Consider the following 24,797-nt stretch of genomic DNA (forward strand, 5'->3'; position numbering starts at 1 on the left):
TTATATATACCACACAGAGACATAAATAATTGTAATTATTTTAAGATTAGATTGTTGCACCATGCAATATTTTTTCGCGGTGCCACTTAAGAACACGTTTGAAGATAAGAAAGAAGTCGAGTAAGAAAGAGAGGAAATGTGTAGGCTTAGATTTTGATGCAGTAGGCTACAGACTAAACCACATGTTGCTTTCTCTGCTTTTTACCTCATAGGCCTAATAAAATATTCACTTAGCAAAGATAAGGTCAAACTATTCTGGCAACGTCTCGTTTCATAACTTGATTGCATTTTTGTCCGCTTTTCATCACATTATTATGACCATTAAATGTAGGCTATTTTGCACGCTAAAATCTGATTCATCACAGGTAAACACAATAAAGAATGGGAACGTAAGTTGGATTATGTATTCTAAGTTGTAATTCCTCTGTATGTCCTGTTGGTGACCTCAGTGAGAAGTAGGCCTACTGTTAAGACGCTCTTAGCCGGTAACGAGTACTCTGGAGCACTCGTAGATCTACGAGTGTTTTCACGACGCTCTTAAGCTACGATGGTTTCGGGAAACAGTCGGCAAATCTTAAGACGTTCGTAAGAGGGACTTTACGACGCTCTTAGGCTTAAGATGCTTTCGGGGAAGTGGGCCCAGGTATTTCAGATCTTCATAATATTTGATACACATATAGACTGGACTCTACATACATTCATAAAAGAAAGTCTGAATTGGATGCTTTTCTTGATCTAGTATTGTGCAGAAGCTAAAGCCACTTCCTGTGGGATCTTTCAGTCAGATTTTCCATGGGGTTTTTAGTATAAAGTATCTGTTTTAAATCTTTATTTTTCACCCCAACTCAATATCATTGACACTTTGTCTTAACCTTGAAATGTAATAAACTGCTATTATTTATCAATGGGATTTAAAAAAATAAAAATAAAATTCTCAAATACAAAGTACCTCCCAACACATACACATTTACACTACTGTCAACCATTGTATTTACATTACATGGCATTGTATATTGAAACCTGTAAAAGGTAGCTTACATGCAACTGCATTTCAACAAATTTGACTTTTATAACATCTTGTGTTTCTGCACAAAAAGGTCAACAATAGAGATTCAGAGATACTGAGCTGGGGTGAAAACATTTCTCCATATTGAAACCCCCAGAAGAATACTATATAAAATGGCTCTAAGGTCTACAAAATGACAGTACCCAAGAAAAGCACCAGAGACCAGACTACAGTACCCTTCAGAATTATTGTCACCTCTGCTAAAGTTGACTAAAATCAGGTATGAAAAATAATCTGTTGGTGATTTATTCTAGTCTCACAATAAAAACAATAAGGACAAATCTAACCGTAACCTTCTTTTTGTATACATTATACCTATTTATTATATTTATTTATTATATGTATTTATTATATGTATCTTTACACTGTCTTAATGCTATGGACCCATTTGGTGTCTGAAATAAAGATTTGATTGAAACACATTTATTTTGAGAAAAAGGAAAATCTCATAAAGAAATAAATATTTTTAACAAAAACATGTCGCTCACAATTATTGGCACCCCTGCTTGTAATACCTTCTTAAACCTCCATTTGCCAGTAAAACAGTTTGTAATATTCTCCTATGACACCCCATAAGGTTGGAAAATATTAAGGAAGAAATTTAAGACCATTCGTGTTAACAAAATCTCCCCAGATCGTCCAGATTCCTAGGTCCACACGTGTGCATTCTCCTCTTTGACTCTTTGACCCCTGATCTAAACTCTGACTGAGTTTAGATCAGGGGACTGAGATGGCAATGGCTGAAGATTGATTTTGTGTTCATTAAACCATTTTTGTTTTGAGCTGGACATTTATTTTGGTTAATTGACCTGATGAATGATCCAATCATGACCCACTTTTAGTGTCTTGGCAGAGATTGACAGATTTCCTTTGAAAATGTTCAGGTTTATCCTGGGGTTCATGATACTATGCACCTTAAAGGTGCTCTAGCGATGCTGGGTAACATCACTTCTGTTGACGTTCAAACAAAACAGAAAGCTAGCTCGCTACTTCCTCCCCCTCCTTCCCGTGCAATTGAAACTCTCCTAAACGCGCATCTCGTCTGTGAATTTTGGAGCCTCGGCTGTCCAGAGATCGCGTTTTTTTACAGTGTATTCAGGACACAGGCAGCTAGCAGATGGTGATGTGATGTTTGCTGTAAGTGACATAAAATGTTTTATCCTAAAACATGCGTGGCATCGCTTAGAGCACCTTTAAGGTTCACAAGGCCTTTGGGAGTAAAACAGCATTTTCAGTATAGTCATTCCCACATAAAGTGTTTCTTGCCAAAGAGCACAATTTTCATTTAATCTGACAACAGACCACATTTCCAGACAAAGTCACTGTACCATTCAGTAACTCCTGACATTTACAATTAAAAGACTGGAAAGGTTTTTACCTGACATGCCCTCTAAATAATCTATTAGCAGTGAGGTCACTTTTGAAGATTTTTGGGGGACTTGGTGACCCCAAGATGATACCTTTTTCTGTAACTCTCCAACAGTGGTTCTTATGGAATCGCAAGATAACCATGGGTCTTTGTCCATGCATGTTTGTTTCCGTTTGATTAGAACCTTTTAATTATTGTTTTAACTGTAAATATAGGCATTTTAAAAAGTATCTAGTTTTTATAACCATTCCCTAACTTACAAATGTCAACACTCAACACACTTTTTTTATTTCAATTTAGTGTATTCTCTTGTCTCTCCGATGTTGAAAAATTACTCTGGGATTTAGCCTCTGTGTCACTTTATTTTCATACCTTAGTGAAAAAGAAAGTCATGAACTTCTGAAAGTTCACAGACACTCTGATTAACTTAAAGAAGTTGAAATTAGATAGGAAAAAGCTTCTGTTACATTTTGCATAACATTTTAGGGGTAGCATTAATTGTGGGCAATGTGTTTTTGTTCAATATATTTATTTCTTTATGACATTTTCCATTTTATTCAAAATAAATTTGCTTCGCTTCAAGGTTGGATTTTTCTCATTGTTTTCATTGTGACTCATTCAGACTCATGGAAAAGTAACAGAGGCCATTAGTTCATCTCAATGCATTCATTCCTTCCTCATAAAAAAATATTGAAACTCAGGTTGTTTTGTTAAAGCATATTGTCATTCAGTCTTTGGTAATATACTGTAGTTGAGCATTTTGTATTGCGAAAGCTTTTCTTAATTTTGTGAGGTGTTGTTATTGGTCGACAGAATTACATGAACCACATGTGCGTTTATCCTTCACTTGACAATAACACATCAAAATGCATTTTCAGATGATATTGTGCTTGCACAAGTCAGAGAAAATTATTTTTAATCTAATTGGTCTGGCATGTTACTGATGTAAATAAATCCAAGATATATCTTAACAGTTTAAAGAAAAGTTTTTTAGTTTAAAGAAAAGTTATAAATCGTGGAGTTATTGTTGTGAGACAGATTCAATCTGAGGGATTAACACCCCATTAGAGAAGTATTATGTTCATGAGAAAGATACCTGAAACCCTGCATCTCTCCTGTTCTCTCCTTTTCATGCACACATCACACAGATGTCTAATACAGTAAATGGAACAAAAGCATTTATAATCAATCGTTCAGCAAAATGAATATGCAGCACTGTACGGTATACTCTATGGTCTAGCAGTTTTACATACACTTGCAGAGTTGCCATGTCATGAAAATAGACAAAGACGATCCCTGGCCAGGGTGTCCTTTTCTTATTCACAGTCGATTGTTCACTGTATCTGGCTGTGTTTAGACATGCACCAGATCCTCACACAACCCTGAACTACTGGTGGTAAATAAAGACCCAGTGGGTCAGCTGAGCCCCCACTTGAGGGAACAATTTCACAGTAACACAACAAAGATATGCAGCTCAATTAGATCTGGTTATAAACCAAAATCCCTCAGTGGTTCCAGTCTAGTATGGTCATGCAAAAAGCTAACCCAAAGAAACAGGCGCTAGTTCCTCTTGCCATTCATTCAAAACCCATTCAAAGCCAGTGAGATAGAAACAGTCACCAAGTCACTTATTAAACACACCTAGCTAATTCAGCCTTGTTATAAATACACCAGAGACCTTGTTTTGAGCCGCCTCTGTTTGATAGTCCAGAGTGGGAAGCCTGTGTGTTCATTTTAACCCTCATTTAACCCTCTACAGCCCTCATTCCAGTGGCACACAAGAAAGACTGCTGCAGACTTCCCACTGGGACATTTCTCACATTCCTGTATTGCGGGAAAGGCCTGCTTGAACAGTTTGGTTTGTTTTTGTAATGCTCTGGGTTTATCCCTCTGAGGTATTGGTTTACAGTCAGCTGCTGGACTGTTGTAAGGTCCTTGGGATGGCAAAGTTTCCATAGCTGGACACCTGTGAGATTCACATGAGAGAAACTGTAGAACCTCCTTACTTTATTACTGTAACATCAGCCTCTCTCCCTGACCCATCCCCACAAACCTAACACTGGAGTATTGCACATCAAAGTGCATGCATTAGAAGAAATGATATATGAATTCTGATCCAGCCTAATACTATGGTTACATGTATGAAATATATACATTAAGTAATAAAATTAGGTAAAAAAATGAAGCATGGGTCTTATTTGGTCACATTTTTTGTGCAATAAAGACACTTGTGGACAATGCATAGTCTGATTTCTTAATGATGTTCTCTGGTTTGCCTCTAATCCAATCTGATTACATGACCAACCAATAGGATTAACTTAATATCTTGGACAAAACTTTCTCCTATTATAACAAATCCCTGAAATATTGAATGGCCATGCATATACTGCATGGAAAGGGAAATAAATGTGTGCTCCTGTGTGTATTTGTGATGCATTTGATATTATCACTGGCATTTGATATTATGACAGTGTGATAGTACACTCTTAAAACTAATGTGTTGAAAACAACCAAATTGCATTGTTTTTAACACATCTCTGTGTCCAGATAGGGACAATACAGTTTGTGTTGTTTCCTTTTTTATTTGTTACACAATATGTGTTGAAAACAACACAACTTGCATTGAAAACACAACTTGCTTTGTTTTTTTTAACACATCTCTGTGTCCAAATATAGGGACAAAACATTGGGATGACTCTTTACCTCTCCTATTCCCTCTGAAACCCTGCCCCATAAGTTCCAACCAATAACCAGGGATATCAACCAATCCATTTATCAGCTGTTATGGTTATGGTTATGCTGGATAACCTAAGTGACAAAAAATATAAATGAGCAATTTGGACGAAATCTAGACTGCAATGGAAGAATATCATTACAATTCTGAATACAATTACATTTTATTTTTAAAACATTTTAAATGTAAATGGATGCATAAGTCACTGATAACCATGTTGTCAAAGAGTAAGCCATAACTTACCGTTTAAGAAGTTGTCACTGTAAACTCCATCAACAAGTTGTTCTTTTTTCTCAAGTTGTAAGTAAGACCAGCGCAAACATGTGTTGACAATAGCTTTACACTAAACGAAGAGGCATTACATTGCCAGACTTATAATTTATTATAAGTTCATTCCAATTCCATACATCAACTCCATGCCTTTAGGTTTGAGCAACGTTACAATCAAGACAGCAGAGGGCGTCAACAACACACTCGTATACGACACTTTCTTGGCGTGCTGTTGTCCAATACACGCAAATTCCCACAATACACAGTTCTATTGTCTGACAATTGACCTTGCGTTAATAGCTAGTTGTTAGACCCATGAACTGGAAGATAACTTGAGAAGGCTATGTGGCAATATGAGAACTCTTGTCAAGATTAGAATGTCTTCTTAATATGTTTCAGAAGCCTATGAGCTGCAAGGTTTCTTGTCCTCAGTTTACCACACTGGTGCCATCATCCTTGATTAGCTGAGTAACAACATTACAATCACACTAACTTCAACTGTGCATACTTGGAGCATGGGTAGGCTACATTCATATTCACGCCTATGAAGTGCATGTCTATGGAAAAGGACTGACAACTTTTGTTGCATTAAACTTATAGGCCCAATGATTCAACATAAAAATGGGCTAAAACGGATATATCTTCGTGAAGTATTTGCCAAGGATGTGCAAAATTAAAAAGGTGAGAAAAATCTAGTTGCAAAATGGTAAGAGGTGTGGTCCACTCTTTATTACAATTTTGTTTTGGATTCATTCTTAAGGCTATTAATAGGCCTGTAGTGAAGCTCATAAATAATGGTGTTGTTATTGCGCACTACATACAGCCACTATTGTACCATGTGCAACACAGACACTCAAGATGAATGAATGATACGATGCACTCCACTCCGAGCATTTGAATGAAACTCCGTATCGGGTTTTCTCTCTGGTAATGTGTGTGTCATTGGCAAAGTATGCGCACACCTAAAATGTGGAACTGGGCGAGATTTCACTGCGGTTACTAGAGGTAGGCTACGCGTACAGGTGGCCTAAACGGTGGAGACACCTGACATGAAGCTTTTTCCACGAGTGTCTAAACATTTGTAGTCCAAGTTGTCAGACATACCTTGTAGGCTAGTAATGCGATTCATCATTAATGTTAGGCTATAGCCTTGATGGCGAAAATGCCTGTATTTAGGTCTGCAATGTTACTGTCACCTGAACGTAGAGCTTGACACTTTCTACAATTTAACTCTCAGGTTGCAGAAAAGTAATATTAATATATGTTTTATATGTCCTTTTAAGGCGAGACACGGCAGGTGAAAACATCGTTTTTTCATGCACTGGTCAATTTCGAGATTTTGAGCTAGTCTGTTACCTTAGCATGTATTCTATCACACTACTACAACAAAAAAGTCCGATTTACACATTTAGGTGTTTATTTCATTATATTGTGTCTACTCGCGCCTGTATATTTATCCTAAATTCAGCAAAAGTTAGCATTCTAACCTTGCATGCACTCCCGCGACTGTGACCCAAAACATATCGTGTGTAGTACCGTTGGAAAGCTTTGTTTTTCCTGTATCACGCTATGTGATCCATATATGGACACTTCCTTTGTATCAGCAACCAATCGCGAAAGTTCAAAGACGAGTCTAGGCTGAGAACGGAATCTCATTGGCTGTCTTTCAAGGCTGTTTTCTCAAAACGAGTTTCCGCTCCCACTCTGAGCAAGGAAACTCCACTTCAGAAGCACTTACATACACCAAACTTTCTAGACTTATGCCTAACTATATTTCGAAGATATTTACAGAGGGGTTTGTTGATATATTATTCCTAGCCTGACTTACATGACATTTTATGCCTAAAAACATGGCAAAAATCGATTTTTTAGGGCTATTGACATTATATTCTGATTTACAGGATAACTAAAATAGATATTCATTAATCCCTCTGTAAATTTTTCAACATCTATTATCTGAATACAATGAAAACATAATTTTGAACCTGGCTGTATCCAATGCTCAGGTTTCTTGTTTTAAAATGTATGCAAATTAGCGCATATTTAATGAGATAATGCCTAATTTGCATATGTAAACATTAAATTACAGAAAACTTGTAATACATTTTTTTCTCATATTAATGTAAGTAATCAACTGGGTAAGTTTCATAGTGATATCTGCTTGTTAAAAATGTTACCCTATTCACCTGTAGTGTCTCGCCTTAATAGCTTAAAAGAAGAATAACAAAGCATCACATTTGAATGAAGGTTAAGTTGTACCAATTACAGTAACATAAATCTTACAGAGGTGTGAGACGCAATATATGCATTAAGCCTACAGCAGCAAGTGCATTCATGCTTTTAGTGACGGTATCTGCGCAGAAAAAAATACGCGTGATCCATACGATGCTAAGAAATTGCGCTTCAAAATTCAAAATAGGCTACTTCCCTTTGGGGATGAAGAATCCTGGTATCGCCAAATGGCGTAGAATGTCAGAGAGAAGGTAGCCTCCGTGTAATGGGGTTTACACTGATGCAGCTTAATAAAACAAAACAAAAAATCAGTAGGCTGGTTTATATTTGTTTATTAGTATGTCAGGGAAAAAGTTACGACAAGATGCGTAATGAACAACCTATTCAACGTACTTGTGATGCATAGAGGCATATTTGTCAGTTAATTTTTTAGTGCGGTTGAATGTCTAAACCAAACGTTTTGGAAAGGAGGTTCACATAGCCAAGGGCAGACGACATGAGTTGTCTTCTAATAAGCAACGCTGTTATCAATATGGGCTTCCTGTTTTGTCCTTTGATGGGGTGGTTGTTTGCCCGTTTCTTTACAAGGTGCACACATTAACTCATGTTCTTCCATCATATCCAGTTTCTGGGAAGAAGCCTATAAGCCACTAAATGTTGCATTATGCCCGCGTCACTCACTTGGTTACAACATGGCCTAACTTTAGGTAGAAATGGGGTCTTTAGGATAAATCATTATCAAATGTAGGCTGTCACATTGTGACTATTTAGAGCGTTTGAAATAACTCAGTTAAAGCAAAAATGTTATACTAAAAGTCAGTAACGTCTGCCAAGATGTTTTGGTATGGCAAGGGAAATATAAATAGCATCTTAAAATGACAGAGCCATGATCCACTCCGTCTTTTCCTCCTCACTTACTCACATAGCATTATGTGTGTTTGTGTGTGAGAAAAGCGGAGTCTTGTTTACGGCGGTGATTCTACGGAGCAGAGACCGACATAGGAGGCTGGCTTACCGGAGCACTGCAGTTCGGACCTGCGAAGACAGTTAAGAAAATCTAACCAATCAAGAAGTTTCAACATTTCAACCACTGATTCCCGATTTGTATGTCCCTAAGTACCAGAGCTTAGAGTACCTCTGCTTTTGCGCGTCAGGAGAGGACTATTCCCTCAGCAAAACACATCGACCGTGAGAGCGAGTGAAGACAGACAGCAAGAGGGAGGAGGGATAAACGGGGGGTGCAGTTGGTGAAACCATTTTAGTCCTGGCGGATATTTTGGATCGAGCCCTGCTGTCGGAGAGGCGCATTGAAACGGGGGGCTGCGTTTTCATTCATATCCTCACCATCACCATCGGCTGGTTCTGACCTTAAGATTTCCCCTCTAAGGCCTCAGTAGCCTTGTTCTCTAGAATACAAGGAATTGGGAAACACATATGTTGTAGCCTGTTCTTTATCGGGTGTCTCAGTGGAGGAGCTTTTATTCTGTTAGCCGTTCAGCTAGTGTTCGTGTCTCTTGTGCTTTTTCAAGACATGGAGGCTGAAGATGCGGATTACTATCATTCAAGTGGATTTCATGGCTCGATTTTTTTAACGGCCTTGAACAAATCGTTGTTTTGTTGGCAGGAATAATGACATGTTTTGGATGATTTGTGAAAAGTCGTTTTAGGAAAAAAACTGTTTTTGTTTATTATCACTGTTTCCCTTTTGGGAACGCGAAATTTGGTCAACCATTCCATCAAGATCGGACTGCTTTCTAGCGATCTGAAACAACACTGTGAGGTTATCACTTTTTTTGTGGACTGACGACAAGTGATACCGTTCCTACAAAATTGGAGGAACAAGCCCCTTTTCAATTACTCTTAATATTACTTGTAAGGATATAATTTCAACAGGAATGAAATCTGGAATAGAACGGGATAAATTGACCTTATTTTGGGGTCTTTTACTGTCTGTTTCTACGCTCTGCATGTGGCCCGCCAGTGGAGAAAGTAAGTGAATGTATTCGCTCAGTTATGCTTGTTGTTGTTTATATCAGTTATTGTGCTTGGATTTCACAGTAGACCCATACGTCAATCAAAAGATTGACTTATCCTATAGGTGTTTAAAGCACGTGGGTATTATAGTCGCCCTTTACAGGTTGACAGATAGCCTAGACGTATACCTTTGATTTCTAAGTTTTTCCATTCATTTTAAACGGAAAATGGACGCTGAGTATAGCCTGGGCTATCTAATTAATTTAGTTCGATAAGCCTTGTGTTAGTTGGTCTATGAGCCTGAATGCAATAGCCTACACAGAATGGCAAAGAAAAATGTGTCTTGGTTTATATCCTTGCTTGAATTTCCAAGACAACAGACACGCTGTGAAGATTGGACTATCCGTTATACTATGGTTTACATTCAAGCAACAGAACAAATGAATAAAACGATATCATGATGCTGACTTAACGAGTGACTTATGATGCTCTTCCAACACTGATGACGTGTAGGCTACGTCTGTCATGGAAAATAGGCTAGGTAACATCGTATTAATGAGAAGGCTACCATTCGCCACTGTTAAACTGTCCTTATGGTTGGACAAAATGTTTTGCTTTTTGCACCAATCCATAACCTAACGCTGATGAAAAGCCGCAGACACTCAAAGCCACATGCACAAGACATGAAATGAGCATTCTGTAACTAGATAGCGCTATTTCATCACAAATATTGTTGTATATGACTGCCTATTAATTATATAGGCATAGGCTATTTTAAATGCTTAATATGTCGGACCACCTCTCACAGAAGGCATATAACTCACTTAGTTAAATGTAATCAGCGAAGAGTGGCTTGAGCGTTTGGTGGCGACGGGGTCTGTAGAGAATTGTTCTTTGCGTCACGGAGAAAGCTAGGCTACTCTAACTTAACCATGTGGCCATAGTATCGGCCTGAGGCAATGTTTTTGTAACCGTTTCCGAGAAATTCGTCGCATAACCCATGTCTGAAAAGCTACATTCCATCAGCAGAAATTCAGTCGTTTACAGCTTGCTGTTTTCAAGCTGTAGGTCCCAGGGAGATCTCAGGCAGAGATCTGTGGTTGGCTGCGTGCTTACAAATCACACATCCTTCTAAATTGTTCCTTAATTAGAAGGTGGCGTCAACAAAATGACTCAAATGGTTTCGGGAAATCAGAATTTGGATGCCAAAAAGATAGACATTATGGAGAAAACAAATAGGCTAGAGTTAAGAGTGGGTGAGTGTAGCCTTCGAGGAAGTTTTTAAAGCAGCAAATCGTGTTTCTCCATTGGGAAGATGTAGCCTGTTAGACCCGAGAAGACTAAAATCTAAATCTAAATTAGGCTACCTATAAATGTGCAAGATCCTGTCATCATGATAGAACTAATATTCATTTATTCAAGTGAAGTCATATGCAGTAGGCTAGCCAAGGTGTGTCACAGAATTAACTAATCCATTTTCATCTTTTCTTAACAAAACACTGATGCTGGGTCTTAAATACAGCAAAATAGATTTTGAAGCCCATTGTAAAACATCGCAAACACAGACTGTCTATACTGGCCAATAAATAAGATGGGTGATTTAGTCAACACTTCAAAAACTTGAAAACTATGGTCTTGTTTTCTTGAGAAGCAATGCAAGAGCAGACTATGATCAAGACCCGGCTTCACATATGCGATCAAAACGATTTCCAATGTCAGCATCCATTCAACTGTATAATTGTGACAGTTGCTTTATATCCTCTTCAACTAAAGATAAGATTTAGGCTTAGTTGAGGAGGGATATTTGTGTATCAACAGGCTGACTAGTAGTTGCTGGGCCAGCACAGTCATGAGGTGAGCTTGTAAGGGATGTTTGATGACTGCCACTAAGTCACTGATTCATGCCTCTATAAGATAGGATATGAATCGGCCACTTTGTTCTTAGTTTAACTTTTTCCAAACATTAACATTTGTAGGGCAACATTACCTGATGTTAAGACTGCTTGAGTTATTGTTTTGGATACATTCTTTCTATATGGAATTCATTGTGAAAGTTTTTTCTCTCTTCTCTTCTTTTTGATTTTGGTCAACAATTTGCAACTCGCATATTAATTTGCTGCTATTCTTATTTGTCTTACCATATGTCTTGGGATTTTCTGACATTTGCATCGGTGAGGATAAATGACTCACTGGCTGGTATTGTCTAGGCTACTTTTCTACAGATGTCTGTTTGAAGAAGTTGTGGTGTTTTCTGTCAGTGACTGAGGTGGAGGAGGGAATTGTTGTTTTTCTTCTGTCCCTCTTTGTTTCAGCATTGAGTTAATTGATTCTGAATGAGACTGTGAGTGTGCTGCCGGTAGTGGCCATTGATGTGTTGGTTGTCTGTGCGGGATGTTTTTGTGTGGAGTGTCTGAGGGGGAGAACGTTGTGCTGAGGTGATCCTCACAAGAAAAATGGACCAAGCCGAGTCCTGTATTTGCATGCCAAAAGGAGAGAGACTCAATTCAAAACCATTGACCACTGCGGCCAGTCATATATGTCCCCTGCCCAGTGGCAGTGTCTCGGTGACCTTTCCTCAACACCCCACTGAGAGCAGGACCCCCAGTATGGGACACAATGAGCAAATAGGTGGGGGTAGCCGAGTCTTGCCATCATTCCATAGATAATAAGGGTCTTCTAAATAAAAGAGAAAAATTACTTGCTGCTGGAACCAAACCTGATTCAGTTTCCAAAGCTTCCCATTTAGAACTTGTAATGATATTTAATGATATTTAACATTATTTTTCATCACCCACAGAAGAGTAGGCCATTTGACTTGGAATTCCATTGTTTAGAATGCTTGGTAAAGAAGTAAACATGCCTGAAGCACTTGCTGAGGAACAACTCTCAATTTACCAACCAAACAATGGGTCAAGTGCCATATGTCTATATGGATAGAGCCATGTGGTTTATTCAGACCTGGTTAAACAGGAAATAAAATAGATATTTGCGTTAAGCACAATGCATCACAGGGAGGCTTACATTGACGGGTGCTCTGACTAAAATCAAGGCATCTGTTGTCTAAAATGGGAAGACCCCAGAGTACATATTATGAATTTAAACAGGAGGTGGCATTATTAAACATTTGTTCCATCCTGATTGTGTTTCTCTGATTGGTAATGTCAGCCTGTATAGATCATGGCTCCGTTTCTTCAGAGTGAAGGAAGTCCAGGAAGGTTGAGAGGACCTAAACACATGATGATACGGAGGAACGTCTTTTATTTGTGGTTGGGGCACAATGCAATCTAATTTGACGTTATTGAATTGAACTTAGTAATATTATATATGGCATAATTATCACTCACATGTTCTTGGTTTTATTGCTAGAAATTGAAAATTGTTAAGTTGATTGTTGAAAAAAAAAATTTGATTTGAAACATTTTTAAACATCTACAGTATAGGCCCTATTAGACGTCCTACAGTGCAAAATTCCCAGGATAAAAACTAAGCTAGCTGAATGAATGGTCCTGCTCTTTAGTCTCTTACACTGCCTTTTCACCCCATTCGTTTTAATAATCTGGTCAGGCTAATAAAATGTAATTAAATCTTCTTTCATGTTCACCACAGTAAACTTTCCATGCCATAGCTTCCAAGTGTACAGCAAACAAGACTCCACGGTTCATTGAGAGAGAGAGAGAGAGAGAGAGAGAGAGAGAGAGAGAGAGAGCGTAGAAACTCTGAGGTTTGAAAATAGTACATATAAAAATACATTCAGTGAGGGGAAACAGACATGGTTTTGTTGATTGGAAGAGTGGAGAGTTTGTGAACGGTTTTATTGGACCTTCGCTGTTCACACGGGCGGTCGCTGGGCCCTGGGCGGCCTCTTGCTGCAGAGAGAGTGTCTCCTCTGTAGCTGTAGTGTGAGCTAAGGCAGCAGAGAATGAGGAGTTAAGGACACTCACTCAGCCACACACACCACACACACACATACACACACACTCATGTAGTGTCACATGTGCACCAAGAGATGTATATCATTACACAAACACACATACACAACACACACACACACACACACACACACACACACACACACACACACACAAAACATTCATTGCTTAACGTGCGAGGGAGGGTAAGCGTATTTCGCTGATCTCTGTGGAGGAACCTGCAGCTGTGTGTCTCATCCCTCCTCATCTCTCTCTCTCTCTCTTGCTTCCCCTTTCTCATTTACTAATATGTGGCGTGCACATCTCCCTGTGCACCAGCCATCAAGCCTGGGTGCTGTCGTGCCTTTGCACCCCAGTGCTGTCCACGTCCCACGATTGCCTGAGTGCTGGACACCACGCTGCCCCACGCTAGCGCCAATGACTCCTTCTCAGTCTCCTTTTTGCCAGGAGAGAAAGTGTGTCAGCAGCATTGCTCGCTGACGCCTCTGTGTGTGTGTGCGTGCGCGCGCGTAAGTGGCTGTCGTCGATGACGACACACATGCTGCCCTCACGACTCTCGCAAGCTGCCAGATGGGGTCTGTGACGTCACGTCCAATCGCGGCCAAGCTTGGGGGACCTGCCTTCATCATCGTCTCCTGTAGCAGTGCTGGCTATATGAGCAGGATTAGCTTAATGTCTCCTTTTGCTGCCTGACAAATGATGCATAACATGAAAGAGCAGGCAGCTTGTGCTAGAGATAATCCCTACCTGATATTTTCTCATTGTGCAGATGAAAAAGGTTAAAATAGTTCATTGACAACAAGAGAGCCTCTGTGTCTGCTTGTTTCCTCTTACTACCATTTGTATCTCTGCATCAAAATGGAAGTGTTTTTTTAATAGTTCATAAGCCTATCGTAACATTGTAATTATAATCAGCTGCCTGAACACAACTTATGTAAAGCATTTTGAGAAATCCACTCCAACTTAGTGAAGGTGGTAATGATATTTCTGTGTTCAGACATTCCTTAGGAAGGTGGTTCTAAAATATGATCACAGCGTATTAGATAGAAGTTGTCTATTAGTCAAGTTTAAAGCCGAATGCATATGAAATTTCTCATGTGTTGTATTGTAAGTCAGCAGTTGGAAAGGCATGTTTGCAATAATTAACACTATGTTTTATGAGAAAGAGCTGGACAGAAAATCCTGAAAATCAAGATAAAAATTCATCAACACTCGCATGTTGTTTTGATGTGTCACAGATATCAACATGTTCACACCCCTTCATGGCAAATGCAGCTCTGGGAGTTATGGTAAGGTACTGCTGTGAGCGAGTCTGAATGCTTGCCATAGATGAGTGGAGTGTGTCATTGCCAGCTGGGCTCTTGACACTTGAGCTGAGACCTTTTTGAGGCACTGGAGCGCTTGTCCAGGAAGCGCCGAAGCACCAGCCTTGTAGGCAGATGACTTCCAGCATGCCGGGGATTAAGCTTAGTGGAGGTAGCAGGTGTCAGAGGGTGGGGGTGGACGTTAGGCACGGGAAGAGGGAGAGGGGGTGGGTGCGGGGGGTTAGAGTGACCAGTGCTGCTTCTCCTCCTGCTGTTTCTCTGACCGCTGCAGAGTTGAGCTGATTGCTGTCTGCTGAAGACTTGCTGAATACGGGTGCAGGGGAAGCAAATGGAGGCTACTGATGTTGGCTCCCAGGGACCTTTGCTGTAGTTTTCACAAGGAAAGAGACAGCAAAAATTGGTGTTGGGTTGTTGAGCTGTGAGATGTCAATCCAAGTTGTGCACTGGGTTGTATCACATCACGATCCTAAAAAAAAACAATGGAAAAGTAATGCTTCCTGTGCCGGAACAGATTTACAGCAGTTTGCTGTGAAAACTCCGGAAAACCGTTGCAATTATGTCCCTGTTTCCGAGAATGGTCCCTTATTAATGGACGGCAAAATGGTTCCAGTAACCTCTGATAAACTGGCCACAATATACTGTCCCAAAGGACTTAACGGGCCTTGATGTTGGTGACTGACTCCCTTAAACATGTCAATCAGTCATAAACTAGTTCTTGTATAGGAGAAGAGTTTTAAATGACTTACCCTGATATAGTCACAACAGTGAGACTGCTCATTTAGAGACTATATATCATGAAAGCAATGTTTTGTTAGCTATTTTGTCTTTTGTAATTGTAATAAAGCTAAATGTTCTCTCTGGGAGGCAGCTAGATTGTGTTCCATTAATACGTTCTTTACACCTTTTGTATGTTTTACCTGACAACAGCTTCATGGAGATTGGTGTATATAACACACCAATCCAGATAAGCATGTTTGTAGTTAGACAAATTTGAATATGACCTTATGAAGGACACTGGAAAAAAGACTTTTATGCCTGTGATTTAGCATGCTATTTTACTTAAAGGAAAATTCCGGTTTTTAGCACTTTAAGGCCCTTTTCTGGTTTGTTTTGGATGAACTAGAGTGGTGGACACCGACATTTTGACGATTGGTCCTGTCTCGACTTTTCTGACCCGTTTTGAATCGCCTTTGACTGCTGGGTGGCTGCCAACAGGCATACTGTAGTAGGCTACTCAAACATGTCCTAAAACCACCCTTAACGTTCGTTTTAAAAACTGCAAATCACCGAGTGGTTAGTGGTGTTCGTTGATGTTCCAAAACAAGTAGCATAGCGAAATACAGTTTCTGTCGTGTTTTATTTGCCATTTTGTAAAATCCCATTGATTTCTGTTGGAAGACTCATTGCATGTTGATATTACTGCGCCACCATCTATGCTTCAGGTTCAAATATTGAGCGGAAGTTTATACAGGGTTGTGAGGTGTCTGAATAAATAGTTCCACAATAGGCCTAGCAAATAAGACGGCTGGAAATCATACATTGCGCCTATATATTTGCTTTTAATAGTCAACAAACTCCACTAATCACTCGGTGAGTTGCACAGTTTTGAAAACGAACGTTAAGGGTTGTTTTAGGACATGTTTGAGTAGCCTACAGTATGCCTGTTTGCAGCCACCCTGAGCAGTCAAAGGCGATTCAAAACGAGTCAGAAAAGTCGAGACAGGACCAATCGTCAAAATGTTGGTGTCCACCACTCTAGTTCATCCAAAACAAACCAGAAAAGGGCCTTAAAGTGCTAAAAACCGCAATTTTCCTTTAATTAATTAAGGCATCAATTACTTAAGGTCACTTAAGAAACTGCATTGTTGAGTTTGACTACAGTAACTTAAATTATTATATTATTCTTTTTAGATGGATTGTTGTACTCAGAGCCTCATGTCGTTAACTCTGAGCTCTATGGCGACAAAGAATGGCATTCTGGTGGAAGGTCAGGCCAAGGTTATCAGTGGTAAACACTGGGAATGGAATGGACCAGATAGGGCTGCTCATACATTGGTGTGAAACTCAGTGGAGAAGGAAGAGGCTGCTATTTGGGTTATGCTTGGCTGCGTATGAGTGGGAAATGGCTGCATCTAGGTGACCTATTGTTCCTCAGGCATTTGAACATTGTGTGCTTTGTTTCACACTCCTGCCAGTGCAGTATAGCTTCATGTAACTCATGTCAGGTTTTTGGACATTACAGATAAATTGTTATTGGTATTGGTGAGTTTTATTTCCGTGAGGACATGACTGGATTTTAGGAAGGCTGTAATATCATAGTTACTTTACCCTTTTCTGACTTCACACAGCTTATATTTTGCTTGCAATCTGATTAGTGATCATGCCTAGATTCTCATGCCTAGTTGTTATTTTTGTCACCTTTTGTCACCTTCCCCAAGAAGGTTATGCTTTGAAGGTGGTTTGTCTGTTTCGCTTTTGTTAATGTTGCGACATATGGCATTTGGCCTTGACGGATGTCTGCTCTTTGGGTGCCTCTCCAGTTATGGCTGTTATTATTCTTCCTCTGACAGACATATTTGGGTTATCTTCATGAAGCTCTGCCAACATTGAATACTTATCAGCAAAGTATACTAACCCAGCTGGCCTTGATTCCCAAGGTCACATTTGTAACACTGCCATGTTTCACTTTGCAGCACCACCACTACCATTACAAAAAGTGAATGACAGGAGACATGTTGTGTTGTTGTGTCTAGTTAGCAACAAATACAAAAGCACAACAATAGAAAATGGCAAACATGAATTCCATTAGTTTTCTCTGTTTGGAGGCAAAACAAAATGATGTCTGAGTTTTTCATATCTGTTCAAAGTAATGTTGTTTTTTTATGTTGTCATCATCACATTACACACTTGCTTTGTACATGTGTTGGCTTGAAGGCAGTGGCTGGAGATGTGTTAAGAGAGAAAAAGGCACGACTTCCACTCCTGGAGTCAAGGCTTTCATGTAGGCTGGGGATGAGCTTTGCTTGTCCCCTGAGGGCTACCATAGTCACACGGTCTGGAAGTGATTTTCTGGTGGAGCTGTCAAAGACTGAAGGTGGGGAGAGAGTGGCACACCTTGTAGTGTAACTGACAGGACCTCTGTGTACAGAACACCCCGGCCCTCCAGACGTCTAGCCAAAGATCAGACGGAGAGGTGAAAGATAAAGACTAGGGGGTGAACTGTCAGGAGACCTGGAACTGCCGTTGCAGTTTGCCACAGTAATTTATATACAGAAGAAAATTATTTTTTCCCCTTTCCTGGCTTAGACCAAAGAATTCAGATGTTTACTTCATCCGGCCTATTCTCTCTCTCTTTCTCTCTCTCTCTCTCTTTCTTTCTCTCTCTCTCTTAACTAATGCCATGAACTGAATAGTTATTTTCATAACTTTGCATTATCCTCTTCTTCCTTTTTCATTCATGCAATCACAGATAGTCATGTCTGACAGACATCCTATCTCTTGCTCTTGCTCTCTCTCTTTTTCATTCTCTCTCTCTAAACTTCCTCTGCCAGACTGTAGACTGTCTGATTTTGTTAATGGATCCGACAGGAACTGAGGACTAGAGTTTCTCTTTACCAACAAACAAATTAGTCTTTGTGTTTGAGTATGTCCAACCCCCCCCCCCCCCCCCCCCCCCCCCATACACACACACACTCACACACTGCTGGAAGAGCAAGAGCAGAGAGACAGAGTTCTTCATGAAACAAAAGAGACATGCAGCTCAGTAGCTCCAGAACTGCAGCCCCAGGGCATTTGAGATGATCAGTGAAGTGGCCCTGGGGGTAGTGGGGGTAGCTGTTGGCAAATACAATTTTTCTCAAGGAGCTAATCGTGTTGGTTTCTAAGTTTGGAGAGCCGCACACTGCTGACTGGAAGCAAATGAGAGCCATTCATCTCAATAAACAATGCACTTACTATTTTGGTAGAGGTGTTGGAACAGGGAGGACCTTTTAAGTGGATTTATATAGCCAGACACACATTCATTGTTATGCAGTTGTGTGTGTGTGTGTGTCTGTGTGTGCATGTGTGTGTGCGTGCGTGTGTGTGTGTGTGTGTGTGTGTGTGTGTGTATGTAAGAGAGAGAGAGACAGAGAAAGAGTGTTTGAACATGGGAGTGAGCAAGCACATCTTATTATGAGTTGCACAAAGACATCCACGTAAATAAACCATTCAAATTCCCATATCTGTGTTTCTCTGATTGTTCTCAACACATGTCTCTTGAGGATCATCTGTGGAGGGGGTTTTGTTGTTGCCACAGTGGCTCACATGCATGCTACTAATTTCTGTGGCTAGCTGGGGCTTTGTGCCCTGATGCTATGTGTGAGTGGTGCTGTTTTGTGTCCTGTTATCCTTTTTGACTGTTGCACGGGCCCCAAGCCGTTTGGACCAGGGGTGGTACTGATGTGTGAGTGTGTGTGTGTGTAGGGGGGGGTGGTTAGGCCTGTGTGTGTCTCATGATGACTTCGTGACTAGGAGCCGGTGCGAGAGTAAGCCACTCTAAGACCTTAAAAGGTTTAGGCAAAGGAGCTCATATGTCAAAACGCTCCTGCGATGCGTCATCCCTTGTCTCAGAACTCATCTCTGCCGCCACGGTGAGCCTGTGGTGGTGGAAAGTTAGCCTGTGATCTTCATTGTCTGAATGTTAGATTAGTGGTGACTGCTATTACCTGTACCTCCTCTCTCTGCTGTTGTAGAGAAGGCAGGGGAACAGAACTCAAATGAGCAACTCTCCTCTGGCTTGGGTGCCTTGTTAACACTAGAACCATGTGTTGTCACCACGTACATTTTCAAAGATTTCAAAATCTAGTTATTCAGCAACTCTTGTTTTTCTTTTCTTTCCTTTTCTTTTCTGTGTTTGTCTTACTTTTTTGCACTCTGGTGCAGTCATCTTGTTTACCACTCCCCTAGAGCCACATTTGCCATTCATGAGTCCATCCATGCCAGTCTCATGCAGACGCGGTGTACCTTAGCCCTTTCAGCGGGACTCATTGTTCAGGTCCCTCCACCTCACGTAACCTAGCGGAGGTATCGCTTACACACCGACGATAGTGTTTCCGAGAGGGGCCCCTGGCCATTAACTGTTTATTATTGCTCTTACTCAGACGATGACAGGGAGATGCTACTTGCTAACCCACTTCCCCAGTTTTCCCTTCTAGCTCGGCCCCCTGATCGTAAAAAAGCAGTTTAAAAAAAAAACCCACATATATACGTTTGCACAGATGCATATCCGCACACACACACACACAGACACACACACACACACACACACACACACACACACACACACACACACACACACACAGTACACACACACACGCACACACACACACATGAAAACACACATGTAAACACACACACCTCACACATGAAAACACACATACACACACACATACACACACACACACACACACACACACACACACACACACACACACACACACACACACACACACACACACACACACACACACACACACAGAAAACACACATGTAAACACACACACACACACACACCTCACACATGAAATCACACACACACACACACACACACCCACACACACACACACACCACACACATGAAAACACACACACACACACACACACACACACACACACACACACACACACACACACACACACACACACGTACACACAATAAGGCTTAACCTTAAGCTGTGGGTTCTTAGCCCTGTTGTTGTCTCCTTGTTGTTGTTCCCCTCGGGATGGAACGGCCTTCTTTTCTGATAAACCCTCAGGGCATGTGGGGTGAAGCCTCTGCCACCCGCATTAGCTGCAGGCTGTAGGCTCAGAGCGGCCCACCAAAACATACTTCTCTCAGTGTGAGAGAGAGAGAGAAAGGGAGAGAGAGAGAGAGAAAGTGAGATAGAGAGAGAGAGAGAGAGAGAGAGAGAGAGAGAGAGAGAGAGAGAGAGAGAGAGCCTCCAGTGAAGCAAAAAGTCAAACTGTCCTGGGATGCCCTCGCTGATGTGGCGGCCAGCTCCTTAGCCATTGTAAGGATGCGGTCCGTATCATTTGTTGTCACTTGGAACATCATCATGTCATCACAAAAAAAACACAGACGCGAGAAAAACAAGCGTGACAAAAACAACAATGAGCTCCCTCTTGGGAGTGCACTAAACCATGGCCTGAATTCAGTTGTGGGATTCTCTGTGAGGGCCTGGTAGCATCAGATAGCGCAGTAGTAACACATGAGATTATGCCCCACGGGGCTCTCTGGGAGCGAACAGCAAACTTGTTTAGCAGTGTCACAGATACTTGGGACAAATCAGCCAGGCTGGCTCGTAGATATGGGTTGGCAATGGTGGCTTAACCTCACAATGAGTAGATTTGTATTCTTCTCAATTCTTCTGGAAAACAGTGAGTGTGGCTGACAGTGTAACTTCATGTAACTTTTCACCACTTCAGCCTCTGGTTGAATGAGGAAAAAACATTTGGCAGCATTACAATCATCTTTGTTGTCTCTCTTGCTCTTTCAACTGTAACACTATCATCTTTGGACGAGGACAGAAAAGATAGGTCTAAATATGTAATGTACAGTTTTACAACCTTGCTGCTTGATGCAAATTGGTTGTTTTGTATTAATTTTCTGACTTCAAACTAATTTCACTCTCTTTTTCTGTCCTGTTTTCTCTCTCTCCCTCTCTTTCTCTCCCCATTCTAGTCTGTGGTCTGAACGTCGACATCCGCAATGACATCCGCGAGTTCACACGGCTACTGGAGAACTGCACGGTGGTGGAGGGCTACCTGCAGATCCTGCTCATCGGCGACAAGACCAACCACCTCAATCAGGAGGTCTTCCGAACGCTCAGCTTCCCCAAGCTCACCGTCATCACCGACTACCTGCTGCTCTTCCGCGTCTCGGGCCTGGACAGCCTCAGCACGCTCTTCCCCAACCTCAGCGTCATCCGCGGCCGCAACCTCTTCTACAACTATGCGCTGGTCATCTTCGAGATGACCAGCCTCAAGGACATCGGCCTGTACAGCCTGCGGAACATCACGCGCGGCGCCATCCTGATCGAGAAGAACCCCGAGCTGTGCTATCTGAACTCGGTGGATTGGTCGCTCATCATGGACAACAACAACAACTTCATCGTGGGCAACAAGCAGACGACGGAGTGTGGCGACGTGTGCCCGGGTATCATGGATGGACAGCCTGAGTGCATCAAGACTAGCTTCAATGACCACTACAGCCACCGCTGCTGGACGGCCAACCACTGTCAGAAAGGTAAGCAGGTGCTCTTAGTACTGTTTGGAAAGTTTGCAAAGAGCCAGCCAACCCAGAGAAGTATCCATCCACTGGTGACTGGTTGGGTTCAGCTGATGCTGGCTCCTTCCACACTGAAGTTGTTCTGGTTCTAAGTTTGCCTCCAGGCCAGCAGGTTTAGTTCTTCTGACATGATCTTGTTTGAGGAACAGTTGTTTTAAAATGCTCGATTTGGGATGGGTGTCTGCTGTTAAGCTTGGGGGTGCTTTGGCTTTGTTTTCAAAGATTCAGCTGTGACAAGCAGGAGCAGGACAGAGTGCTGGTTTCACGTGATGAAGCCATAGTAGTCTACAGAAAACGAGTATTTGGACAACTGCAAAATAGCTTTCTGTGCTACATAGGGATTCCTCAGGATTTAATTGGTCTGAGACACATTAGGGAACAGGGTAGACTGTTTTGGTGTGTGAATGTGTGTGTGTGTGTGTGTGTGTGTGTGTGTGTGTGTGCTTCTGCGTATGTAATAAAAGCCTGGCGTCTCTGTTTGGTACTGAGAGCTTTGGAGAGTCAGCCAGGCAGGACCCATCATGTAAATATTGAGTTAGTCTTATCTGCTCTCACAGCGCGCACTGAATGAGTTTACGGGCGGCGCAATTAATTAAGGCCTTTATGGCAACAACAGACAGTTTCAGGTAGAGCTTTCATCTTATCGGCCCCCAAAGGAAAAAGCAAAACATAATCGCCCTCGAAAAAAACGATACTCAACAAGCTGTTTGCTAAGAAAAGTGTGTGTGTGTGTGTGTGTGTGTATGTGTGTGTGTGTGTGTGTGTGTGTGTGTGTGTGTGTGTGTGTGTGTGTGTGAATTATTTACCCTGATATCCCTGGTGATATGGGTGTCATGTATAGGTTTGCATGAATTTATGAACACAAGGATTTGTCTTGGAAATTGAAAACAGTTGAAAACAAATAGAAAGAGAGAGATGATAGAGAGTGATAGGGAGAGAAAGAGAGAGAAAGAGAGAGAAAGAGAAAGAGAGCGAGAGGGTGGCTATTAGGTCTACTGAGTCATCTGAAGCCCTCCTCTCCAGCCTCATCCAGGGACAAGCCTATACCTGCCCCCCCCCCCCCCAAACATCCACCCCCCCCCCCCACACACACACACCTTTCCCCTGCACACCTGTTTGCTGTGGTAACGTCTTCTGGGAAGAGTGGCTCTTGAGGGGGGAGGTGACGGTGAGTCATCCTTGGACTCCAGGGCTTCCCAGTCATGCTCCGCACTGCTGTGTGGCCGACAAGCCAGGTCGCCTTTCTTCTCATCTGCCAACACACAACAACGGCAAGAACAGAGGGACACACTGTCTCTGTCAGTCCTTCTTCTTCTTCTTGTTCTCTCTCTCTTTCTTTTTATACAAAACTCTTGAATAAAGAAGCACCTGTCCACTTGCGACCGCAGTGCTTAGCTTAGGAGGGGGAGACTGTTAGACAGTTGGTTATAGAGGACAGGGCAGGGTTATCCAGTCTCTTTTTAGTCATAGGTTAGACCTAGTCAGGAGGATACAGAGAGAGAGAGAGAGAGAGACAGAGTGTTGACCTAATGGGGGAGGAAGAATGACATAGATACAGAGAGAGAGAGAGAAAGAGAGAGAGAGAGAGAAAGATACTTTTCCTTTAGAGGCGAAGTGCAGCAGAAGGTGATGGCGGCTAAAAGTGAGGAGGTTGGCGGCTTCAACAGGGAAAGAGATAAGCTTCAAAGAGCCGCTTTCTCCTTCTCTCCCTCTCTGTTCTCTCTCTCTCTCTCTCTCTCTCTCTCTGTCTTTCTATCTGTCTCTACTGGCAAGATAACAGTAGGTGGACGCCAAGGAGTGCCGGCGCAGAGGCAATGTCTGCTGTGTGTGTGTGTGTGTGTGAGTGTGTGTGTGTGTGTGCGCATGTTTGTTGCTTTTGGGGGGATGGGTGGACTCGGTGGCGTCAGAGCAGAAGCCTGGCTTCCTGAGTGGACAAGTGTTAGGGGACGCGGCGTCTTTCAAATGTCACCGAGTGCAGGACTCCCAGGCAGCCGTTCCTGTGAACCACCGACTCTCCTCCCTCTCTTCCTCTCTCTCTCCCTTTCTTTTCTATTCTTCTCCTTTTCTTCCCTCTGTCAGTGTCTCTCTTTCCTCTTTCTCTCTCCCTCACCCTATCTCTCTCCTCTCTTTCTCTCTCTCTCTTTCTATCTCTCTCTGTCTCTCTCTCTGTCTCCCTTGCTCGCTGGCGGTATAATTGCCTTGTTTTTCTAGAGCACAGATGTTTCTTCAAGGGCACGCTGGGCTGTTTTTTTCTCCTTCTCTTTTCCTTTCTTGCAGTCAATCTGGATCAGTGGCCCTGCTCTCTAATTACAGCGCTTAGAGATGCTGTCCTCCTCGCCCCACACACTCCACTGCCTCTGTGCTCCCAGCTAGCTTTGTTTGTGTGTGTGTGTGTGTGTGTGTGTACACTTCTCAATGTATGTGTCAGTGTGTGTGTGTGTGTGTACACTACTCAATGTATGTGTCAGTGTGTGTGTGTGTGTGTGTGTGTGTGTACACTACTCAATGTATGTGTCAGTGTGTGTGTGTGTGTGTGTGTGTATACAATGCTCAATGTACCGGTATGTGTCA

The 24,797-nt window shown here is 41.8% G+C and overlaps 1 protein-coding gene across 1 annotated transcript in view; it reads left to right on the plus strand.

Annotated features, from left to right (window-relative positions):
* Positions 1-8,684: 8,684 nt before the first annotated feature.
* Positions 8,685-24,797, plus strand: part of igf1ra (insulin-like growth factor 1a receptor) — a 100,203-nt gene continuing 84,090 nt past the window's right edge. Inside the window, exons 1-2 of the mRNA XM_076262249.1 lie at positions 8,685-9,660; positions 21,621-22,184. Coding sequence (XP_076118364.1) covers positions 9,567-9,660; positions 21,621-22,184 — 658 coding nt within the window. The 5' untranslated portion in view covers positions 8,685-9,566. The remainder of the gene's footprint in view (positions 9,661-21,620; positions 22,185-24,797) is intronic.

The sequence above is a fragment of the Alosa pseudoharengus genome, unplaced genomic scaffold (genome assembly GCF_046254945.1).
Source record: "Alosa pseudoharengus isolate Yale_2024_CS ecotype anadromous, Long Island Sound unplaced genomic scaffold, YU_APseudo_1.1 YU_APseudo_1.1_scf_10, whole genome shotgun sequence".
Taxonomy (NCBI): Eukaryota; Metazoa; Chordata; class Actinopteri; order Clupeiformes; family Clupeidae; genus Alosa; species Alosa pseudoharengus.